Below are 21,221 nucleotides of genomic sequence, written 5' to 3'. Positions count from 1 at the left end.
GTTTTAAATTGTTAGGTTTTTAAATGTGTCATAGGGCACCTTGAGATCAGTTTTATTACTAAGAGGGCTACCCTCTCAAAATGAAATAAACAATGTACCTGCATAACTGCATCTGGGAGTGGTCCATTAGTACTGGAGGGGGGTGCAGCAAACGTGTCATTTGGTGTAAAACTACGTCGTATAACATCAGCATCATCTTGTGTTTGTCGAGGGTCGTCTTCAAGGTGGTTATCAAATGTAGGCATGGATCGTCTGTTTTCTTTCTTTGCCTGCCAATCGTTCGCATTACTACGTTTCGCTCTCATCCTCACCGGTTCCTCGTTCTCGATGTATTTAGAGTTGGGGGCGCTCTCTGTAAATGGACTGCTTTCTGAGTTGATTGCGGTTTCTTTTTCTAGTACAGGTTCTCGGTCAAGATCAGCTTTGATGTGGTTTGTTGGCGATTCCATGTTTCTTTTCTGTTGGTCAGCTACTCGACGTCGTTCAGCTTCTTGTACCAACCAGTGAGTGTTTCCTGGTGCACTTGTATCTGTAATAAAGTATAAATACATTTAAAGCTCTGTCTACACTATCAAAAAAGTGTGAGGTTCCCAAATATGGTAGTGATATCCCCAAATATGGTAGTGATATGACATCATCGTGTCTATCACATCACATTTTTTGTCACATAAAGTTTGATAGTGAAGATCAAATTTTAATATTGCTACAAAACAATTGTATTTTTTACCTTTATACTTTGACATAAACGATTGTTGGGGTTTGTCTTTTTCTGGAATTAGCTTATTATCATTGCGATCACGTCCATGCCCGTTCTTCCCTTCATGGTTTTTTGGTAAAAATTTATCCTCCAAAGATTCAGTTGAAGCCTTGAAAGGATTGTCTCTTTCCATTGGACTTGGTTCTTGACTGATTCCTGCTAGTTGGCGATACTGTGATTTATTCGGCACATGGTGTTGTTGCGATTCTGCACGGGCTTGACGCAACAATCTTTCACGTTCAAGATCTAACAATCGCTTCTCTTCTAATTGTTGTTGTTCTAACCGGTATCGCTCCTGTCTCAACCGATCTTGCTCAGCTCGTAGCTGATCAAGTCTTTCACGTTCCTGCCGTTCCCTCTCCTCTTGCATTTCCTTTTCTTTCTGCAGCTCTCGCCATTTTCTGTCTAAATTTTCCTTTTCTTCTTTTAACTTCCTTTCCATTGCTTCATGCTCTTTTCGTATAGCTTCATCTCTTCGTTCCTGTTCTAATCTTTCTTTCTCTTGTCTTTCCTTTTTCAGTTTCATTGCATGTTCTCTTTCCATTCTTTCTTCTTCTTGTGCCTTCACTCTGTCTCTTTCTCTAGCTTCTTCCTCTCGCCTTTCCCATTCTGCCCTATTTGAATGTTGCTCTGCTACATGATTTTCTTTTAACCTCCTTTTATCTCTAATTTCTTCCTCTTCTAAAAGTCGATCCATAAACTGGTCTTCAACTGTACTGTCCATTTCTTCACGAGGACTAATTAGTCTTTGAGTCATTTCATCTAATTTTTCATCCTCCATTTTCTTTTTCTTCTTTTCATCTTCCGCCGCTTTTTCTAAAGCTTTTTGGTTTTCAATTCTTAGTTTCTCTTGATCCTTAGCATATCTTTCTTGTCGTAACCGTTCTTGTTCTTGCTGCCAACGCTCCAAACGCTTTCTCTCTTCGTCTACGTTGAAGCTTCTACGTCTCGGTTTTGGAGCGGTTACCGGTACTGGTTTTTCTTTCTCCACTGGTTGTTCCACTTGCTTCCATAATTCTTCAACATTTGTATTCTCCTCATCATCTATAAAAACACAATATAAAATATGATGAATAAACATAGAATATAAATATATATAAAGTTTATTTGGCAAAGCATATAAATGACAGAAATATTAGAAGGAAAGAGTTTAAAAAAGGAAAAAAGTTAGAATAAGATGAGATTGTTTAAAATAGTGACTAAATTATGACAATTGTTGCCATACTTAATGTGAGATGATATGCATGCACTTGTCAATGTTATATTCAATACTGTTCACTAATAATTAATAATAACTATGTACTACAGTACTATCTGTAGTACTTTCATTGGAATTTCTTTGTATTTAAATATATTTGAATACTTTGAATTCCAAACTATAATAGATCTATATTTCTAATTAAAAACTCCTAATTAATACATCTATATGACTAAGCATAAAACATTCATAGTCCTATAATCATTAATTTAACCAAATAAAATAGGGAAGAATATTTAAATTAGGCCTAAACTAAATGTGTTACATTGCCCAAGAAAAAAAGCGCTAATATAATTATTTCTTAATCTCAACTTTTCACACCTAGATTTCTTTTGTATGCATGAATGAGTTCATTCTACTGTATTTTTATTTTTATTTAAGATTTTTTGTTTTTTTTATTGATACTTTAGTAACTTTAAAAAAATCCTTATCACACAGAAACATTAAAACAACAGCTTATTATACTTTAAAAAGCCTTTAAGCTCTGTCTACACTATCAAACTTTATGCGACAAAAACATGTGATGTGCCCATATATGGACATGATGATGTCATATCACTACCATATTTGGGCACACTTTATTTGTCAAACTAGTTTGATAGTGTAAACAGAGCTTTAGTCTTTTAAATTACAAATCAATAGTATGAATAAACCTTAACTAAACATGCAGAGTAATATTACTGGACATGCACTGTAAGTGACTGGCTATGTCAGGTAGTAGTTGTTGGTATACCATGCTGTTAAGGGTGTAGTTAGGAAGGGTAATTGGGTAAGTGGGTGGATGAGGTGTGGTAGGGTAAGGGCTTGTTACTTACCAGTTAATGTGATACAGAAATTTATACCAAATGTTATGCTGGGAATAAAATATTGCCTGTAGTTGATAAATCAACTGCTGACGACGAATTGCAATTTAGAAACAATATTTCATTTTGTAGCGAAGTATAAATTTATATATTATATTTAAATTATAGTGAAGACAAAATCACTGAACTGGTTGACCAAATAATTTGAAATCGAGTAATGTAGCCTTAAAATAACTTTTGTGGACATTATTTTTTAATTTTTCAGTTTGCATTATCGTAACAGTATCATGAAGAAAGTAATTGTTCCTGCGTAATACAGTTGATTTCAAAACAACAGACACGATTTTACAGCAGGTTGAGTAGTCATGTCTTAGACCCCTTAAGTTACCCTTTTCTACCTGAATAGCCAAACACCGGCAGGACACTTAAGTCCGGAATCTTACTGAAGAAATCTGATCTGCGTTTTATGAGTTTATCGCGGCCTGGCTCAGCGTCTTTGTGCGTTCTTAACGGAACTGAGTGAAACTTGTTCTGAGCTGGTTTAAACGGTTTTGGAACCGAGTACGATGGTGATGATGACCTAATAGGTCTATTCTGTTCTTGAAACCGGTCAAAGTTCAAGTTTGGTTCTGGTTTTTTTAAAGATTGTGATACTGGAGCTTCAGAAGGCTATGGAAATAAATAAAAATTAATACAGCATTAATTATCATATTATATCCTTTTAAAATAATAAATTTAAGTGTGTTCAAATAAAAGTAGAAATAGAAAATTTCTTAAATAAACTTACCCTTTCATCTTGTTCAATCGAGCGATGGCGCTCTTCACGTTTCCTTTCTTCTTCTTCCTCTCGTTCCAACTGATCCATTATTTCTTCTTCATATTCTTCACGATCTGTTTCACTCATGCTACGTTCATCATCCGCATCCTGAAAATAAAGACAAAGTAACGAAACTGAAATTTATTGTAAGTAATGATACAAGTAACAATACTACCTAAAGTATTCCAATGCATAAACAATAGATAATGATGTATATTGTATCTATCTTACACTCCAGTCAAGCACCGGTGAATTTGTAAATTCCATAAAAGTTTGTGATACTGTGATATAGACTTCTTTAGAGCTCTGTCTACACTATCAAACTTTATTTTTTTTTAAAATGTGATGAGCCCATATATGGACATGATGATGTCATATCAATACCATATTTAGGCATATCACTACTATATTTAGGCACATCACACATTTTGTTGTCAAACTAGTTTAATAGTGTAAGACAGAGCTTTAGGCTTGATTGCACCAAGTTAACGGATGCATATTTGAATGTTTTTGCATTTTAACATGAATGGCCCGTGACCAGATTAACACTAACACAAGTCTGTTTACTTCTTTCTAATACCAGGGAGAGGTAAATGATGAAAAGGTCACATCTAAGCCACTATACAGTGTTGTGAAGTAAAATATCACAAGTTACAAAACAGAATAACAACCCAAGGCCAAGAGTCAGCAAAACAAAAAATAAACCGAAAACAATCAGATCAGCAGAAAAATGTAGCCTACAGTGGATCCATTCCTTTGGGGCATAACTATTCAAGGAGAAATTTTCTAATGAACATGGGCTAACCTCTATTCAGGGGACACCTCTATTTAGGGGACCCTTTGCTGGTGGGTCATCTCATGGAGTAAAGAATGGTCATCTCCTTAATGCTTAAGTGTTCTACTATAATTATACCTACTTACTAGAGTTGGTGATGGAAGAGGAACAAACTCCAACTGAAACCACATAGTAATCAAGTTAATAATATCCCAGAACCAAATAAACAACAGTCTATAAACAATCAAATCCTCATAGCACAATTGTATCGGAGCACTTTGAACACAACCCTGGCCTACAAGAAATCCCAATAAACTTGTGTAAGCCTACACATTTCTACCACCAATGATAGCTAAGGTATCAGTTCACAGCAGGTGTGGCGAATAAGATGCCCGATACTCTCCCAACTGACCAATCAGATGCTTGCTTAGAGAATGTTAACAGCATGTGGTGATTAGTAAAGTATGTAGATAGCTGTTGGCCTCAATTAGTATTTAGTGTAAGTAGAGGGCTTTGAGGCTGATGCCTCCTCCTTCTTCAGTACTTTATGTAACAGGACCCATGGGATGGTGGTGAATTACTTTTCATAAACACTGGGTTCATTTTCATTCAGTAAAATTGTTTGTGATGGTCTACAATGATGAATGTTGTAATGATGACAATGACAATGTAATGATGACAATGTAATTGGTGACAAATGTGATACACTGATGATGATGTTAATGTTTTTATTGATAAAGTATGTATGTAAATATGAATACTAAAATGTCCATAACATTTATATACACCACACACTGTATGCAAAAATAAAGATGAAAAAGAAGTGGAATTGCAACAGCCAGTGGAGCAGTAGCCTTCAACTATGAAGTTTGCTCCTAAATGGAAGAAGACTCTCCTATAACTATTTTAATTCATAGTATATAAATAGTTTTGTAGTAAGTAACGGCCTTGTGAAAAACACCAATATGGTGATTCAAGTGTTGCATCCGTTTTTAAATAAAGTTGTTATTATTATTATTATTCAAAACAATTTGTATTCATATTTTTTCACTACTGTAATAATCATTTATGAACCACATATAACACTAAGAAAAAATACACAAGCAAGTAAACTGTGAAGATCTTGTATACTGTACTACACCACCCAACTATTATAGTAATCCAATAAACAAGATAGTGCTGATGCTAAATCTAAAGATAAGATCACCAAAAGCTACTAATAATGATGTTTCTATTTATATTGAAGATGAATTTATCAATCAAGTTGGTACTTAACAGCAGACTAAATTGATAATTAAGTAAGATGTAGATGATACTTATATTGAGTAGCAGAAAATCATCTGAGATGAATAAAGAACTGTGTGTAATGTTGGTTTAATATTTGTAGAGTATAGTATGCACTGGTAGTATAACATTGATTTATTGTAATAAAAGGTAGGTTCTAACATAGGGCATGGGAAGAAGTGAGATTCTTCCCAAATAGGACAGAGCATATTATAAACTGTTGAATCATTTGCTTGTTAAGTTGAATAGCTTAATGGTAGATGAACAATTCCATGGTAATAGGTTCAAATCCTGTGTGAGTTAAGCTCTGTCTATACTATTAAACTTTATGTGAAAAATGTGACATGCCCATATAATTTTTTTAATTTATTCGACTTCTCACTAACTCAGTTAGTGAAGGATCTGGACCAACAGGTGGTAAACACCTCTAAAACGGTCCAGTCCCAATTTGCACAGTGGCTGTGTGTGACAGTGGCTGTGTTTGTGTGGACTAGTACACCGGGGTAACCCCCTACTCGTCTCGAAAGATGTACTAGGTCCTTTAAAGTGCGCATGAGCTATGTGTACACTGGACCTACGGTTTATAGTCCTTATCCGAGAAGACTCGTTCTACCACCAGAACCATGGAGCGAGTGAGCCTCGAACCCTTGCCGATGTTATGGCTATGTAATTACGGTTCCACTGTCTTAACCGTTCGGCCACTCACTCGCTCATAAGGACATGATGATGTTATATCGCTACCATATTTAAACATATCACTACCATATTTGGGCACATCACACTTTTTTTTGGTCAAACTAGTAGACAGAGCTTTGTTCTAACATGGCTGAAGAGGGCAGCACTCAATGCATTTATACAATAATTTTATTTTAACCAAGCTATATACTTTTTTTTATCAAATAAAAACTGAATATTAAATTGTATTACCGGTATACATGCACTAGACACATTTTATAAATATATATTCGAATATTTGTCAATATATTAAAAGCAATATAAAATGGAAAGGAAAAACTTCAAAATTCTGGATATAAATATGATAATTCTATGAAAGTGATGAAATAAATGTTAGATATTTCTATTAAAAATATTCATATTGTTACTTTATTTCAAAGCAAATAAATTAAAGTTGGTATTTATAATTAATATTAAAGAAAATAAACATTTTAATCAACAATAAATTAATCATTTTGTTTAAGCCTACAATTACCAAGATCTCTGCATAAATAAACAATTTCAGTGATATATATTTTTTTCTAACGGTGCATGTTGATATGTAAATGAAGCCACTAATTATGCTAATTAGCAGTGATTCAACTACTGTAATAAATCCTGTGTGCAGATTTATAATGAATACATGATTTTTAAAAGCCTTTTGATTTATTTTATACGATACCTTTAACTTTTCGATTCTAATTTTGTCTAACTGAGAAGAAAAGAAGCATGCAAATGTTTAACGACAGACACAGATTACATTTAGAAAGAGCGTCATGCAACGGACAGAAAAATAAACATTTACAACATAAAATACAACAAATGTGAGAATATTCGTTTCTATTGTCTAAGAAATTTCAACTATAAAATTTAATTTTTGCCTTTAATTTCTACCTAAATGAATTCAGAATGCATTTGTTTTTTTTTAAATTTCTTTTCTAATTTTAATTTTGATGAATAAAAAACGGTTTGAACTATAAAATTAACTGCCATGCAATACTGCCCCCTAAAGTTTACTAAATGATCATAAAAATATCTAATATTTTTCTATAGCATTTTAGGCAAGCATAGCGACATTCTCACCTTATTGAACAGCTCATCTAAGCCTGGAGCGCCCTCATCCTTAGGCTAGTGGAGCAAACAAAAAACAGCAAGCAACATTAACACATTCAAGACAAGTTAAACAAAACTATAAAAGGTCTTTTAAATTAAACACAGCACTGACATGGTTTAAACTCAAGACTAACCAATGCTTCTAGTTCATCATGAATAAGTTCATCATGATCAGATCTTAATGTGAACAACAATTGAACATTGTAGTTATTACATAAAAACAGCATTTGAATTACTTGTGTATAAAATTACCTATAGGTTAGTGCATTAAACAATAAACCGCATCATAAAAAACAAACAAATCACAAACTACAACGCAACAGATACACCATACAAACTTGCAGTTATTGCAATATTTACAAAACAAGAACTTACTTAATAATAATTAGTTGACAGCAAAAGATTTCTTTTTTAAATTGTTATATTATTTTAATCTTCTTCTGTTGTTAATCAATCAATCAATCAAATAAATCAGGAATCTTTGAGTAAAATATTGAATGAAAAAACACACAACTTACAATGACATGTTGTTGGCAGGTATCTTCCATGATGGGTCTAAAGACATCAGGGCTGGCAAAGGTCTTAACCGCTTTCTTCTCCATCTGGATCATAGGTTCTTCTACAACCATTCCATCCGGTACAGAATCGTTGTGGTGGTTGCTATGATTCACGTTTGCTGATGGGTAGTTCCCCCGATGTTCTGTGTGGTTTCGGTTCTTTGGTATTTCTACGGGTGCTTTCGCTGGTTTTTGCATCGGTACATCTCGTACTGGTTGCTCATAATTGTTTATTTTTCTATTTAAAAACAAAAGGTAAAGAAATTGGATTCCTTTAAAAAAAGTGGACAAAAGTAAATTATATTTCAATAAAAACATAACATTCTATATGCAGAAAATGGTAAACTTTCCAAAAACTGCAGATCTACAAATTCTTAAAATCCATTTTGAAAATTTAATTTTCTGAAAAGAAATAACGTACACTGTAGCCTAGGCCTAAAGTCCTGTCTACACTATCAAACTAGTTTGACAAAAAGTGTGATATGCCCAAATATGGTAGTAATATGACATCATCATGTCCATATATGGGCACATCACATTTTTTTAAAACATAAAGTGTGATAGTATAGACAGAACTCAAGAACATCTGGTTTTGTATTATTATTACTCTTCAGGGTTACTATGAAATAACATGTTTATAGCTTTTAACCAAAGTTTTAACTGCTTAAGTAAAAAGCAGGAGACTAAAGAGAAGTAGGTATTTGATTTCCTTAGCATTCTTTTAAAGGGTTGTTAACTATTTATAGTAGGCTAGGCTGTAATGGTGAAATGATAAACAAAACGCAACTGTAACCAAAACAAACCAATTGAAAATATGCAATGTTTTTAGTAAATGCCAGATGGCTGAAACATTAGCTCTTTGCAATAATAAATATTACTGGTGAGTGATTGAATGCTATTATATTGTACTTTAAAAACAACGTTTTTGCTTAATTAATAACGATTAAATATCAATTTTAAAATATCTACTTTGGTATTTTCTGTAAATTATGTGTTTATATTATTATAATATTGGGTTAATTAAATTGTTTTGTAGGAATTTTTTTTAACGTTGTACATTTGATGTCTATATGATTATTTATTCTGTTTATTTATTTATTCTTTTCAGTGAAACATAAAATGGAGCATTGAGGAGAGATAAGAGGTGTCAAAGACAACTATCGCCAAAGGGCGTGTCTCTCCAACTCCAGATAAACAATACAAGCTACATTCTGCTACAATTGTTAAAAAATACACATTTTTTTTAATTTTCTTTAAAAGTTACATAATGACTTTAAACAATTAAATAAAATGAAACATATAGAGAGGTCAGGAGAAGGTTGCGACTATGACACAAGGTGGGTAAACTTACTGGTCTTTAGAGCGTTTCATTCCCATTGACGATGATGGCGGTGAGATTGCTTCATCTGATAACATAGACTTGAATGGATTATCGTCGAGTGGTACACTTCCTGAATCTGTCGTCAATAAGATAACAAGTGCATGTTACTTGACACTAACATCAAGATTAAATCAGTTATATTGCAGTACTTGGGATACACTTCAACAGAGCTATTCAAAGAAGTTCACAAATTACTTTAGTTACACTATAGATTGTAAGGAATCGGTAAACCCATGGAGCTATCTAATTCTTGTTTTTCTAATACTGTTGTAAGGAATTAGTTTACCCACTCTTATCTCAAATCATGGTTTACTTTAAATAATCTGATTAAAATAAAGTATTAGTATTGCAAAGTTAATTTTTACTACAATAAAAGCTATTGTTGAGCTATTTATTTATTTATTCATTCTCAATTGGATTGCTTTTAACAGATTATAACTCCAGATTTTGTTCGCAACAAATATACATTTAAAAAGAATTAAAATACAGTAAAAGCCCCTCTATTGGGACACCACTATTCAGAGGACTTTCTATGAAATGAACGAATGGCAATATATACTAATTAATACCAATTAATACTAATTAATACCAATTAATACCAATTAATACCAATTAATACTAATTAATACCAATTCAATCTCTTTTATTCATCTCATAAACAAAACAACACACACAGCAAAAAGGAGTAAAGCAAATTAAAAGAAGAAGAAACGGACCTCCAGGAAATCCAAGGGGCTGTTGATAGGAGGCCCACAAAAAACACTAATAACAACCCCTTTGTTGGGTCCTGAAGTATGATATAAATTTTAATCTATTCCTTCTTTACATTTACTTATTTATATTTACTTTTTCAAGACTGAATATAATAAATAAAAACAAAAACTGAAATCAAACAAGAAATAAACGTACCTCCTTCATCATATCTTCTTATTTTCAGAGTCATTCTACCAATGAGTACAGCATGACTAATACTGTACTCTATCTCTTCATAAGAGGCACTTAGTACTTTGTCTCCATTCACTGATACGATGACATCACCAGGTTGAACATCTACGCTTGCCGCTGTTGAACCTAAGATATTAGAGTGAATGTAGTGAGCAGACGATTTGACCTTCCTATTTACATACCCCTTGGTATGAACGCAGTATGTAAATGAGAAGTACTGAGGAAAACTATATTAGAGTGAATGTAGTGAGCAGACGATTTGACCTTCCTATTTACATACCCCTTGGTATGAACGCAGTATGTAAATGAGAGGTACTGAGGAAAACTATATTAGAGTGAATGTAGTGAGCAGACGATTTGACCTTCCTATTTACATACCCCTTGGTATGAACGCAGTATGTAAATGAGAGTGACCTTCCTATTTACATACCCCTTGGTATGAACGCAGTATGTAAATGAGAGTGACCTTCCTATTTACATACCCCTTGGTATGAACGCAGTATGTAAATGAGAGTGACCTTCCTATTTACATACCCCTTGGTATGAACGCAGTATGTAAATGAGAGTGACCTTCCTATTTACATACCCCTTGGTATGAACGCAGTATGTAAATGAGAAGTACTGTGGAAAACTATATTATCAATACTTGATTCTCATAATTATTTTATTTCAAGGCCTCACGCCTATTGTATTACTTTTGCAACTAAACTTATTTTTTTACAAAAATATCTCTGAATGATCCCCGAAGCTGTATTTCCATAGCTTTAATAGACTTAATTAAACTATTGTAAATAATGTTTAGCACTCTTTTGATTTGTCATGTTTTTAAATTGTTTTTATATGTATTTGGACCCTTTAATATCAAAATTCTTTTGTAATGAAGCACGGGTGATACTCAAAGATGATTATTAAAAAAAAAAAATATAACCATTTTTAAAAACAAATTTTGGAAATTGAAAACCGTAAAATAGGTTTTTAAAAGAGTATAAATAAGAGGGTTGACTAATACAGTAAAAACTATATGAAATGACATCAAGTCAGTCTCACAGACATTATAACATACCTTTCCTAATCTTATCAATCGTCGGTGGCTTCTTGACCTCTGACCCACCACTAAATGAGAATCCAAATCCCTTCTCGTTACAGGGCCGTTGGTTCATCGCGATAGACTTCTCAACGAAAGGTCGATTTTTTGCCTGTGACATTAATAAACATCATGAAAATAATAAATCAAATTTAAGATAAAAAGACAAGAATAGAGACGATGCTTATTGTCGTCTTGTAATGAACTTGAAAGTTAAAGTTAATTATTAATAAGATTAATCTTGCGTGAAATATTTATTGTTAAACATTTTCCATAGGCCTAACATCTCAGAAAACGTTCCCTGTGCTGTCTGTTAGATAGTTTAGATTCTAAAAAAACTGTTAACTGTTAAATCTGTTTTATTATTGTGTTATTTAAATAATTATAAAAACACAAAATTGTGAATACATTATGTTAATAAGCATATTATTTGTACAAATAATTAATATTTAATATGAATATTACAGTTATTATGCATTTAAAGCAAGCTTGAAATTAAAATATGTATGATCGTTAAATTTCTTAGAATAACTTTCCAAATAAAATAATTGTATATCAAAATGCAAATAATTCATTCGCAGAAATATTGATAAAATAAATATTGAAATTCAAATAATAGTTCTGATCAAATAACCAAATATGCACATTGTGGCAAATAATAAACAAACATGTACCAGATGTGTGAAAGTTATATAATCAAAATTTAAAATAAAATGTAAATTTATAATTGTTCATAGTACGTCCAAAAATAAAGTTAAAAGTATCAAATGTGCAGGATTAATAGCAAACAGCAATACTTACAAAAAGACGAAACCAGATAGGCTCCCTCTATAGATGAGTAGGTGAATAGAAAGCGGGATAGTTAGTCAAAGGTTAGAGGTCAGTAATATACAGTGTACCAATATTAGATACCAATAAAATAGTGTGGATGGGGTAGAAAAATATTGAATAATGAAAAATATTTAGTAGACCTATGAGATTAAAAAAATGATTGAAGTGATAATGATAACATGATAGTGAATCAGTATCAGAATTGATAATGATAACATGATAGTGAATCAGTATCAGAATTGATAATGATAACATGATAGTGAATCAGTATCAGAATTGATTATGAACCAATCAACTATTTAGTGACCATCCCCTGTGAAATGAAATTATAAAAATGGTGTGACATTGACAATAGATAATATGGCACCAAAATATGCAATATAATATCAATACAATATATAATCATGTAACACCTGAGTTACTTATAGCTTGGTTCCCACTAGGAGGCAACGCTACGACGTAAGCGCAACAATTTGACCAATGGCAAGTGACAGTTTGAATAATCCATCACCAGTGATTGGTCACATCACTTAAGTTGCGTTACATCCTTATGTTGCGTCACTAGTGAAAACCAAACATTATAGCTTACAATAAATAAACATAACATAATACGGTACATACAAAAATATAGAGAACAAAATTTAAAACATATACACATACAACTGTACTGTAATGTCAAATTAATACAATTGCGTACGGCAAAAAGACATAAAATAGTGGTATTATTTTGAAAATCATAAAAACTAATAAACAATTACTATATATATAAAAGCATATAATTAGATAGCAGAAGAAAACTAATAATATAACTGTAAGTGTAAAGTGTAATAAATTATTAATAAAAACACAATATTCAATCTGGCGATTGCGATTTGTTTACACAGCATTGTAAAAGAAGAGCAAAGTATAAAAAAAGCAAAATATTATGCTGAATTATAATATTGTAGATAAATGGAATTACGTTAACATAACATAATGTATATCAAAAATTGTAAACTAAAATGCATTAATGCATGTGTATAGTTTAATTTGCGCTCGATTCTGATTACATCGCAACCAGAACTGACTAAATCGCAGCCGATCCTAAGTGATTATCGCAATGCTAACCATGTTTGCATAGTATTAGATCATGTAGAAATAAGATTATAAAAAACGTGAACCAAATATGTCAACAACCGAAAAAAATACAAAATTGATACAAAAAGAATCCCTGACAGAATAAGCCTAAAACCCTTGATGTTTACACAAAGCTATGGATGAACAGATAGGAATGCAGACGAACAATACAAAAACCACAATAAATGCTCGTATAACAAAAGACCTCTCATACTTACTTCTGGTTCGGTTTTTGACTGAAAAGGTTTGGTGGAAAAAGAATTGTGGGAAAGAAACAAGAAATTTTATGAACTAAATTGCATGAACTTGAGAAAGAATGATTTGCAGATTGTACTGAATTTTATTTTGCATCAAAAAAAAAAGTTGATCAAAGCTGTGCTTTTTCATGATTAGGGAAAAGGGTATGGAATGTGAAAAAAGAATGAAAGGAATGAAATATTGGTGGTTCTGGGAAAGTGATTGACTTAATTTAATGTTGGCTGGTGGAATAGAATAATAATAGTTCATTCTTATATAGCGCATATAAGCAAGCTCTCAGTCTCAATGCACTGCACATTATTACACAGGCCATTTTTTTTTGGATCAAACACGTATGGAAACATACTGCCATAATAATGCAGCTAGTAATCAGCGCAAAGTTGTGTCTTGATCTAACCGGGTACCCATTTCATACACCTGGGTGAACCGGCAAATGTAAGTAAAGTGTCTTGCCTAAGGATACAAGCAATGAGGCGAGAGTTGGATTTGAATAATCAGTAATCAAACGTCCAACACTGTGCCACATGTCCTCACAAACATTGAGGTGGTAGGACATCAACTGAACAATACACCAAATTTGTGACAGCACATTTTTATTTGGTTTAGTGTACTTTGCTAAACATAAAGACATAATTTGTTTTCAATGTCATATTTTTTCCAGATTATTTGTAGTAAGTACAGTATTTGATCAGAGGTGAATAACACTTTTATTGTGTTAAGTACCCTATTAGGATTGTTTCAATAAAATCCTTCAATATGTTATAAAAACTAAAACATTAACCTCATAAAAATGCTACATTATATATTTTATGATTTTGGTTTGATTTTGTAAATTTATCCTCTCAAGATAGACAATTTAAAAAAAAAAGTGTTTTATGTGTTGTTTATTGTGCATGCCACTCTCATGTCTGGATGAATACATTTACACTGTTTTATTTTGCTTTTGTGTGTACATGAATAAATAACAAAAATATAGATACAAAATTAATAGTTGTTTCTTTGCACGTAAGTATCTATTGGTGTGTTTACTATTGCAGGGAGTGCAAATGTTAATTTGCATACATGTGTTGTTTTGTGACAAATTGAGCAACAATGTTAGAACACTTCAAACTAAGTTGATAGGTTAGATGATAATGATTACAAATGAGTTCATGCTAATTAGATCAAGCAATCAAATTAAATAGATCGATTCATTCTGTTTGTCTCAATAAAGTAAGAGATCTGGTCAAATGGAGAGGTTGGGTATTAAATTTACACTACTGTAGGTACCACCTAAAGCTTTGTCCGCACTATCAAAATTTATGCAACAACAAAATGTGATGTGCCCATATATGGACATGATGATGTCATAGCACTACCATATTTGAGCAGGGAGGTATTTCCGATTTGAGCATATCACTTTGGGCACATCAGATTTGTCAAATTAGTTTGAGAGTGTAGACAAAGTTGTACACATTAATAATGCACTATGAATCCATTGATTATCATCAAACTGCAGTACTACTATTGGAGGAATGAAAAGGCATTTAAAATGTTATTATTTTAAATTATTGGTTATTTGCTTACCTCCTCATCTTTCTTTGGTTCAGGTTTCTTTGGGATTTGCGAATCTAGGTCTAGGCTCTGACTATAAGCAGCCATACGGCTCTTAATTCCCAGGCTAACACGTCGTTTTTCCGGCTGCCATGCTGTTGAGTTTTTACTGTTTTCTTTTTGCTCTCGCTCACGAGCACTTACAAGTTTACTATTAAAATTTCCACGAAAATCATGTGGATTAGATTTCTCCATAATACTGTGTTCTTGTTGAATTGCCGGTTCTTTCACTAATTGTGGCCTTGGTTTGCCCACCTGAAATTAAAATTTTAAATATTTACCCCATCATTTGGTAGTCCTACAAGTAGTCATTTAATTTCCAAATGTTCAATTATCTATTAATTATAAAGAAATTCCACAATTTTTTGACTTTTTTTTTAAACAAATGAAATCTAGATGTGCAGAATGAAATGAAAAAATAATGATATTTGCAGTTTTGATGATTTTACAAAGGAGAACAATTTACATGTTGTTACTACCATGCTGTTTTTTGGAGTTAATTAACCCTACCACCAGGTAATTTCTACTGTAATACAGTCTACATCTCTCATAAACGGGCGTCAAGAAAATACAGATGTTAAACATGAGCAGACCTTGTCTTTTGAGGCTTGGGAGCACTCACCTAACACACTCCTAAAATGCCCCTGAGGAGTGAGACTTACAGCACATTCAAATTTGGTAATCTTTTACACACCAAGATACAAACAACACACATACACCCTCCTCCCTGAATGTGTTGAGAAGTGCAATTTGTTGCACACATAGAATTTTCAAAAGACAAGGCCTGCATAAAATGACAAAGCTTGGAGAGGTGCATTGGTAGTGTACAGTAACTTATTGGTGGTTAACATGCACACAATTAAGTCCTGGGTTCGTATCTGGCATTGTCTCAGTACCACGATCAGTATAAGCCCTTATATAAGATTTAGTTTAACATGGCTTTGTTTACCATCCTCTTTCCTTTCACAAATAATATTCAAAATTTCTATTTTTAGACAAATTTAGAAGCAAGTTTATTACTCTAGGTAGTCCAGAAGTTAGAAGAAATGGTAAAAAATTAGATGATATTAGACAGATAAATGTGAAGGTGATCTTTCAGGAATCTTCAGAACATATTTCCCAACAGCATAGAGATAAAACATGTCTTAAATGGCAATAATATTGCATATTCTAAATATTCAAGGCTGCTTTTTAGGTCACTCTACATCAGGATGAAGCCATTTGAAAGTACTTTAAAAGGTTCAATTTTAATATTTTAAATTTGAATTGTGCTCTGTTATTTGAATACCATATATTATTATTTCAATTAACGTATTATTGTTTGATAAAATAAATGCTGGTCAGAACTTGCTAACAGACTCATATTGGTGTTTAGAATTTAGAGTTTACAGAATTAAATTGCAGAGAATTTATTGAATTATGATGACTTTGACAATTGCTATATGGCTCAATCAAATAATTTGCGTAACATCGGTAGAATCATTTCATTTCCAAAGACAACAAAGATCCCAGTTTACTAGCTGCATGAAAGAAAGCTAAATATTATATATTTATTAATCAATGAATAATTATTTTGTCGATGATAAATTCTCTTTTTTAATGGTGCTGCTAGCTTTTGTGTAAAAATAAAGCAAAGTTAACCAAATTAATCAGAATATGAGATATTAATAGAACGTTTGTTTTGTTAATAAATAAATCAAAACGTGGCCGAATAATGAAAATAAATTAAGCATGATAAAATGATAATTGAGAAATGAAAATGATTTAAAGTAGAAAGAATAGAATACCAAAAGCTAAGAACCGTGCAATTTTCAACCAGAAAAAAAATCCAGAAAGCGGATAAATATAAATACTAACGTCGTCAGGTTCGTCAAAAAGGCCAATGACACTCGGCCTGTCGCGGATCGGAGGAGTCGATCGCTCTGACTCCTCAGGAGACTTTTTATGAGCTTGGATTCGGCGCGCAAGTCTTGTGGCTGGTTTTGGAGCGGTTGGGGGCGGTTCCTTAAATTGGCTCCCAAAACTTTTAGGGAGGGTATTAGAACGGTACCTGGTCTGGAAAATGAAAAACAAAATGGCATGCAAACAAAACATAACATAATATGAAGTTACAGAATTATCTTATGTAATGAAAAAAAAAACCAAAAAGTTATTAAATTATTAGAAATAATCAAAGAGATACCAGAAAATAAAATATGTTACATTAGACTGAAAATTAAAGAATACATTTGATTAAAATAAATTGAATGCAAATAATAATAAATTTATAAGCAAAAATATATTATTCAAACCAAAGCAAATATAGGCATTACATAACAAAAATATGCTATACAGTAGATATAATTTTCAAACCAAAAAAGAAAGAAAATCAAGTCAAGAGTACACTTTTTCTGGGACACACCCATAATTGAACACACCCATAATTGGACACCTCTATTATTGGACACCTCTATTAAAGGGACATTTTCTCAATAAACTAAAATGGGTCAATATATTTGTTAACACTGCGGCCAACCCTTTTCCAGAGAACACCTATTAAAGGCACACTTTCTTATGAATATGGCAATGGGTAATATGTTTAATAAAACAGCCAGATCGTATTTAGGGGACATCCCTATTCCTGAACCACTCTGTTGGGTGCCAAATATGTCCCCTTAATAGAGATTCTACTGTGTTTAGTATTAAAAATTATAATTCTAGTAAATAAATGAAATAAGTCAAATGTTGATTGTATTGATTGAATTGCATTTATGGTTCAATTTTGTTTATTATGCTTTTTTAACTGACTGGTAAACCTGACTAGTATCATTGGTAATTATTGATTAATTGGTCGGTAATCGTATCAATACGTTGTCAAACCTGTTGCAGATCAATAAGATTTAGACGTGATTTTAACATTCAGGTGACAAACCTGACTTAATGAATTATGAATAATATAAATATCACTGACATTTATTTATTTAAACAAAGTACAAATTTTAATTTCATAGTTATAGTGTCAATCAAAACAGATCATTTTGTTTTAAGCTTTGTCTACACTATCAAACTAGTTTGACAAAAAAGTGTGATGTGCCCAAATATGGTAGTGATATGACATCATTATGTCCATATACAGGCACATCACATTTTTTTGTCACCTAAAGTTTATAGTGTATACAAAGCTATAAATTGAAGGGTGAATATATATCCATTAAAAAAATCTACAGTAGCTAAGCCTAATTCAATATTGTTACAAATGGTATAAAATATCACTTTAATTTGTAAAAATCCCAAATTTTTCTTCAAAAGCACTAAGAGAAAGTTTGTTAATTTAACACATTGAATAAAACATACAATCACAGATTGCAGAAAAGTTTTAAAGAATTTTCTTTTAGCATTTTTAATGGCACAAAGTGACTAGAAATAAAATAATTTTATACTAACAGACTAATGGTTCCTTGTACTTAAAAGTACCACATTTTTAGCAGACAAAAATATTTTTTTAATGAAAACAATTAAAAGCAATTTGAGTGATGTCACCTTTCAGTTTATTGAAGAATTTGTTTTTATTAAAATATGTGGTTAATAACCGCCAACACAAATGACAGTCATCAGCTTGAATATTGCATTCAAATACTTCCTACTCTAAGCTATTGTTGAGGTCACCTATTGTACCACACATTGTCAAAACCTTTCATTAGAATACCAATAAAACAGTATTTTAGGTTTTAATAGGTTAGGTTGAAATAGTATACAGCATTTTGTGTATACTCAATATGCCAAAATGCAGTTTTTTTCAAGTAAAATTTCTTTAATGTTATTGAATATACACTTTCATCCATAAAAAATAAACCACTACGAATAATAACAAATTCTGTCACACTTATACAGTGGAAAAACCCTTAATCAGGGGTACCTCTGAGACACTTTCTTGTGAAACGAACATGAAGAAAAATATGTTTTAACACTACTGCTGTACAGTCAACCCTTCTTCAGGAGACAATTTATTAGGTGGTCCGAATGGTGTCCCTTCTACTGTACCTACATATAGTACTGTACTGTAATTATATGTTTTTTTTATTATTATGTGCCTGACCTTCTCAAGTACAGCATCATGCTTTGATGAAAGTCATTTGACCACAAAATATCAAAACAACAAACCACAAAACAAAAGAAAGGAATGCTGTGGTACAAATTAATGTCAAAACTTAATTAACAAAATCTGAACAATGAAGGTATAACCTTCTCAACCAATATAACACTGAATATTGAGTTTTTACCCACAAAGTAGCTAAACATGGAACCATTAAAGTGTGGAGACATGAACATTTAGAGGCTTAAAGAGTGTCAAAATTACCCCTAAAGAAAATACTGACATCCTTCCTAAAGGAAGTTCTACTATTTCTACTTCCGAACTAAGTAACAGTTTGTTAAACAACTTTTAAAAATAAGTTTTTAAAACAATATATCATATGCATTGTATACAATATAAGATGTAAAACATTAAACACATTCAACATGATTCAAATAAATCAAATAGTTTATGTTTTAACTACATACATAGAGTTCAACATAAACATAAGCAATTGTTTTGTTAATGTTCCAACAATCCTATGGTAAATTCCTACACATACTTCATCTTCTAAAAAAAGTGTTAAATAATTTTTTTTATAATCAAAAGCCAAACATAAACGAAAGAGGCAGCCTTAAAAAAGTGGTTTTAAAAAGAACAGGTTGAAAAACTACTGATAAGCCGAGACTGTGTTTAATTAGTTAGGGCATGGAATATCAAGGGGGTTTAAACTCCTTTCAACCTTAAAATATGTCAAATGTCATCTATTATACATACCATTTAAAAGTAATCACAGTTAAAACTTACCTATAAAAATCCAAATAAAAATTCCAAACTATTCAAACAGCAATTGTATATTTTAAATGAGAAAAGCAGAAAATAAGAGTGCTTTTATTAGCTGTCAGTGTCAGCTACTGTAGGCCTTGGCTTCCTATAGACACTCCTTGTCACACAGTGAGCACTTTACAGTGCATTAAACACTACTGTAGTTTATGCAATCACACTACTGTACAATGATTCAGCCCGCCCCCATTAGTTTGAAGGCACAATTCACTGCCTTGTTCTGGCTCACTGAGCATGCTCAAATACACCTAAACTTCTTCCAGAAATACTTCCTTTTATGTCTCTAGACTGTTTGTTTTATCCATCAGACCTTGAATCCTGAATTGCTGAATTTGGAAACTGATTTCAATAGGATTTCAATGTCAATAAAATTATTAGTTTTTTTAGGTTGTTTGTAGCTTGTTAACAGAACAGAATGAATAGGTACTGATAAAAGGCTGTTTTAGTGGCTTTTAAGGATTCATTTTGCAGGATATTCGGAATAAATGATTGGAATTCATTAATAAATATAAATTACTAAATTGACAGACTTCCAAAATTGATCTAAATACTTCCATGTGTAACATCAAGGTTTTATGTATGCACTCCTTATTGTTATGTAAACTATATCAACAAATTTTAATTATATCAATTTTGTTTTCAGTCTCATCATTGGATTTGTGCAATTAACCCAACCATTTGTGGAGACGAAAACAAGTATAAACTTGTAAATCATTGGAGGATTTTGGGATTTAATAAGACAATTGAAGTATTGTTTGTTTATTGTTTAGTAGTCTATTTATTATTGTTTATTTGCTAGTTAACAACAACAACAACAAGGGCAACAACAACAAGGGCAACAACAACAAGGTCAGATCCAGGTGGGTATCATGCCCACCTTTGCCCTAGCTAAATTGAAATTATGGTATTATTTTTGAGACACTATTAATAAATGAATCATTAGCGCTAACTCTAACCCACCCCTGGTTAGAAAATCCTTGATCTGCTCCTACAACAAACACTTAAATGAACTAACTACTTTTTCCTGGTAACAACAACCAG

The 21,221-nt window shown here is 32.0% G+C and overlaps 1 protein-coding gene across 8 annotated transcripts in view; it reads right to left on the bottom strand.

The window, feature by feature from the left end:
* Nucleotides 1–21,221, bottom strand: part of LOC140050320 (uncharacterized) — a 50,445-nt gene that overhangs the window by 3,294 nt on the left and 25,930 nt on the right. For 2 of the 8 annotated variants that reach the window (XM_072095458.1, XM_072095462.1), the window contains 14 exons: nt 17,144–17,341; nt 15,260–15,541; nt 13,654–13,671; nt 12,290–12,316; nt 11,468–11,600; nt 10,369–10,530; nt 9,430–9,535; nt 8,040–8,316; nt 7,492–7,536; nt 7,091–7,120; nt 3,606–3,743; nt 3,262–3,487; nt 728–1,801; nt 99–529 (listed from right to left, as the gene is read on the bottom strand). In XM_072095458.1, coding sequence (XP_071951559.1) covers nt 99–529; nt 728–1,801; nt 3,262–3,487; nt 3,606–3,743; nt 7,091–7,120; nt 7,492–7,536; nt 8,040–8,316; nt 9,430–9,535; nt 10,369–10,530; nt 11,468–11,600; nt 12,290–12,316; nt 13,654–13,671; nt 15,260–15,541; nt 17,144–17,341 — 3,147 coding nt within the window. The remainder of the gene's footprint in view (nt 1–98; nt 530–727; nt 1,802–3,261; nt 3,488–3,605; nt 3,744–7,090; nt 7,121–7,491; nt 7,537–8,039; nt 8,317–9,429; nt 9,536–10,368; nt 10,531–11,467; nt 11,601–12,289; nt 12,317–13,653; nt 13,672–15,259; nt 15,542–17,143; nt 17,342–21,221) is intronic. The other 6 variants (XM_072095461.1, XM_072095460.1, XM_072095459.1 and 3 more) reach the window with 6 other exon arrangements.

The sequence above is a fragment of the Antedon mediterranea genome, chromosome 5, assembly GCF_964355755.1.
Source record: "Antedon mediterranea chromosome 5, ecAntMedi1.1, whole genome shotgun sequence".
NCBI lineage: Eukaryota > Metazoa > Echinodermata > Crinoidea > Comatulida > Antedonidae > Antedon > Antedon mediterranea.
Note: the sequence above shows the minus strand (reverse complement) of the source record. Positions and strands in the feature narration are given on the sequence as shown.